Source organism: Verticillium alfalfae, genomic scaffold, assembly GCF_000150825.1.
Source record: "Verticillium alfalfae VaMs.102 supercont1.9 genomic scaffold, whole genome shotgun sequence".
In the NCBI taxonomy this organism is placed as follows: domain Eukaryota; kingdom Fungi; phylum Ascomycota; class Sordariomycetes; order Glomerellales; family Plectosphaerellaceae; genus Verticillium; species Verticillium alfalfae.
This window is the reverse complement of record NW_003315030.1, coordinates 1,141,817-1,145,228: the sequence shown is the minus strand read 5'-3', so window position 1 is coordinate 1,145,228 and position 3,412 is coordinate 1,141,817. Positions and strand designations below refer to the sequence as shown.

The 3,412-nt window shown below is 59.3% G+C and overlaps 2 protein-coding genes across 2 annotated transcripts in view; one reads left to right on the top strand and one right to left on the bottom strand.

The window, feature by feature from the left end:
* Window positions 1-1,022, top strand: part of VDBG_07302 (CAJ1) — a gene marked incomplete at both ends in the record, with an annotated part of 1,793 nt that extends 771 nt beyond the window's left edge. Inside the window, 3 exons of the mRNA XM_003002685.1 lie at window positions 105-437; window positions 562-732; window positions 831-1,022. Of these exons, the coding sequence (XP_003002731.1) occupies window positions 105-437; window positions 562-732; window positions 831-1,022 (696 nt within the window). The remainder of the gene's footprint in view (window positions 1-104; window positions 438-561; window positions 733-830) is intronic.
* A 1,257-nt stretch (window positions 1,023-2,279) lies between these two features.
* VDBG_07301 (conserved hypothetical protein) overlaps window positions 2,280-3,412 on the bottom strand; it is a gene marked incomplete at both ends in the record, with an annotated part of 1,802 nt that continues 669 nt past the window's right edge. The window contains one exon of the mRNA XM_003002684.1: window positions 2,280-3,381. Coding sequence (XP_003002730.1) covers window positions 2,280-3,381 — 1,102 coding nt within the window. The remainder of the gene's footprint in view (window positions 3,382-3,412) is intronic.

Genomic DNA, 3,412 nt, shown 5'->3' with positions numbered 1-3,412 from the left:
CGCTGCGACCCGGCCCTCATGGAACCGCCCCTCGGACGAAGGCTTCAGCGAGCAGAGGCGGCGGCCCCTGAGACGGAAGAGTCGCTGCGCGAAAGGAGAAGAAGAAGGGCGGCCTCAACAGGAGCAGCGCGAGCAGCTCGCGGCCATGGAGGCGCAGCGGGCGCTCGTGCGGCAGGAGCGCGGTCGACACACTCGCGCGCAAGCTCGTTGACCGCGTCAGCGTGTGGACCGAGACGGACCGCGGTGAGGCCGTGACGCGGGCGTTCCAGGAGAAGACGCGCCTCGAGGAGGCCAACATGAAGATGGAGTCGTTTGGCCTCGACATTCTCCACGCCATCGGCCAGACGTACCTCGCCAAGGCGACGAACCTGCTGCGCTCCCAAAAGTTCCTCGGCATCGGCGGCTTCTTCAGCCGCGTCCGCGATAAGGGCACCCTCGTCAAGGAGACGTGGGGCACCATCTCGTCGGCCATTGACGCCCAGCAGACTATCGAGGAGATGGCCCGCATGGAGGAGCAGGGCGGCGAGGACTGGTCCGACGAGCAAAAGGCCGAGTTTGAAGCGCCGCGTCACCGGCAAGATCCTCACCGCCGCCTGGCGCGGCTCCAAGTTTGAGATTCAGAGCGTCCTGCGCGAGGTCTGCGACCAGGTCCTCTACGACAAGAAGGTGCCCCTGCAGAAGCGTCTCCAGCGCGCCGAGGCGCTGGTCCTCATTGGCGACATTTTCATCAAGGTACGTCCCGTCCCTCCCCTTTCCGTTCTTCCCTCGTTCTCTTTCCGTCTCCCTGTCCTTGAAAATACACAAAAGACACGCGCTAACGTCACGGCAAGGCGAAACGCTCCCCCGAGGAGGAGGGCGACCACCTCGTCTTCGAGCAGCTCGTCGCCGAGGCGGCCATCAAGCGCGAAAAGGACACGAAGAAGAAGTCGGGCAAGAAGCACCACCTGCACCCCCACCACGACGAGGCCGAGAAGACGGCCGCCGACGCGCCGAACGTGCCCAAGGAGAAGGCCGACCTGTGAGGGACCGCAGATGCAGCGGACGGGGCAGCGCAGCGTGTGCCGCCCGAGGACGGACCGTGAGCGAGAGTATGCGCCTTGGTGTCCCGGAGGAGGTGTCTAGGTGTGCGACGTGATGCGCCGGTCGTGAACGGTACGGGCGAGACAAGACGTGGCAGCGGACAGTGTAGAGCGGGGCGTTGGAGAGATGCGCGGGAGGGATGGGAAGAGTTCGCCTCACTCTCAGTCTTTGTCTTCTTTTTTTGCATGGATAATACCACCTTTCTTCTTCTTCTTCTTCTTCTTCTGCTTCTCCTTATGAAGATAGATTTTCCGTTTCTTCTTCTCTTGTTCAACTCGAGTCTGTTTAGAAGGGTCCTGCTGCCGATTGGATTCCCCGTCTCCGTGCCCGTCAGGTCTGCTTTTTGTCTAGAGAGACGCAGAGTTAGATACGAAGCTTTCTCGCATCGCCAATAGGAGCAATAGTGGTGACGGCCGACAGGCGCCACGTCCTCGAATGAAGCGCATGGCTACGAACATGTCGATCCATTCCTCCAGCTCGTGACGTAGCTCAACATCCCGAACCGGGTCCTCCGACTCGGAAGTGGGCCATCGTCAGCCTCACACTCATCTTCCCCACTGGCCATCACGAAACGGCAGTAGTGAAATATAATTCTTTCTTCGCCTCGGCTGGCTAACTAGCTAGCATCTCCCAGACAGAGCCCGTCAGGCTCGCCTTATTCCTCCATTCTTTATGTGATCCTGGGGTATCTAATGGGTACATGAAATATCCATTCGCGAGGCAGCAGCAACAAGACAGACACAAAAAAAAAGCGACAAAAGGAAGCAGAGCCAGATGACACGACGTGGAGGAGCCCCTACGCAGGGAGCCCGAAATACTGGTGATAGCACACACCCTACGAGTATATGAACTCGTCTTGTCCGCAGAGATGCGCGACGTCCGGGTTCGGTGGCGGAGCAGTGTGGAATAATGAAATATGCTGCGGCGCAGGTGTGATGCCAACCCGAGCTAAACCCCCGCCTGCAAAAAAATATGGTAACAAAAACGCCCTGGGCAAACGGTCTTTGCCGTACCCTCCCTCGCGATGCAATGCTGTGTTGTGGAAAAAGGAAAAGCCGTGGTCCGTGAGTGTGTGTGTGAGTGGTGAGTGATGTGGCGTCGCGACGCCGGGTCGATGACGGGGAAGGTCGTGGAATTACAATGTGTATGTGGAGAGATTAGTGGAAGGTGGATGGCAATGATCGAGCGGCTGACAAGCGCTATCCTTCGTCAGTAGGTAGCTCGATGCCGCTATCTCTGATTTGCGGATCGCCACTCCATGGCGGCGCGAGGTTTGCTCCCTTAAGAGGTGGCACATCATCCAAGATAGAGTCTGGCAGAGTAATGTCGCCGTCGTCGTCCCCAACGTCCCCAGACTTTAGCACATCTGGGTCGTCTTCGTACTGCGGCGCCAGGACCCTTGGCGCCAGCTCCACGTCACTCACGCGTACCTTGTACTCGAGAGCCTTCTTGCCGTCCTTGATGAGTTCCTCGGTCCAGTTAAGGCAGCGTTTGATGCTCTGGTTGATCTTTTGGCTGTCAACGAGGAGCTCACGGTGCTTGGTTAGGTCGAGCTGGAGGCGCCGCTCATCTCGCTTGCGGCGGCGGTCAGCGGCTTTGAGGCCTGGGCTGGAGATGGATTCGCTATCGGAAGGGTCCGTGTCATACAACGACCCGAGGTCATCATCCTCCTCTTCTTCGTCCTCGCCTTCATCCTCGCTGAGATCGGAGAGCTCGAGACCACCTTCCATCCCGACCGCCGTACCCACCGTCGAGTCGGATGGAACGCGGCTAGATGCCATAGATGTCAGGGACAGGCGGCCAGAGCGCGACAGTCTGCGGTACCGTCTTAGCTCGGCAGTCTGTTTACGAAGTTGGCGCTCTAATGATCTGTTGATGGCCTCGAGAGATGCGTTGGTGATCTCCAGGTCTTGCACCTTTCGTTCCCGGCGGGCATGGGCGACGAGATCGTTGAGAGGGTCACCTGAGTGTGTCGACTTTGTTGGGCTCTGGAGCTCACTATGACCTTTGGAATCATCCGACTCGGTAAGGTCCTCGGCAGCTTGTATAATAGATGCCATAGTCACGGCGGGTTGTTGGGGCGCAGAGGTCGGGGACGAGAGCTCGGAAGAGGGGTGCGAGGCCATGAACCTCGACATGATGATGGCGTCGCCCGAGCTGACGCTGCCGTTTCTAGAATGAGAGCCATGCTGCGGCGGGACTTCGATGCTGACCCTTCGCTTCGCAGCTGCCTGTGCGGCGAGCGTCGGCGGGCTGGCCATCTGCGGTCGGCTCGCTGGTTGTGGCGATAAAGTGGCCGTCCTGGCCAGTGGCGGTGGTATTGGTTGGGTGT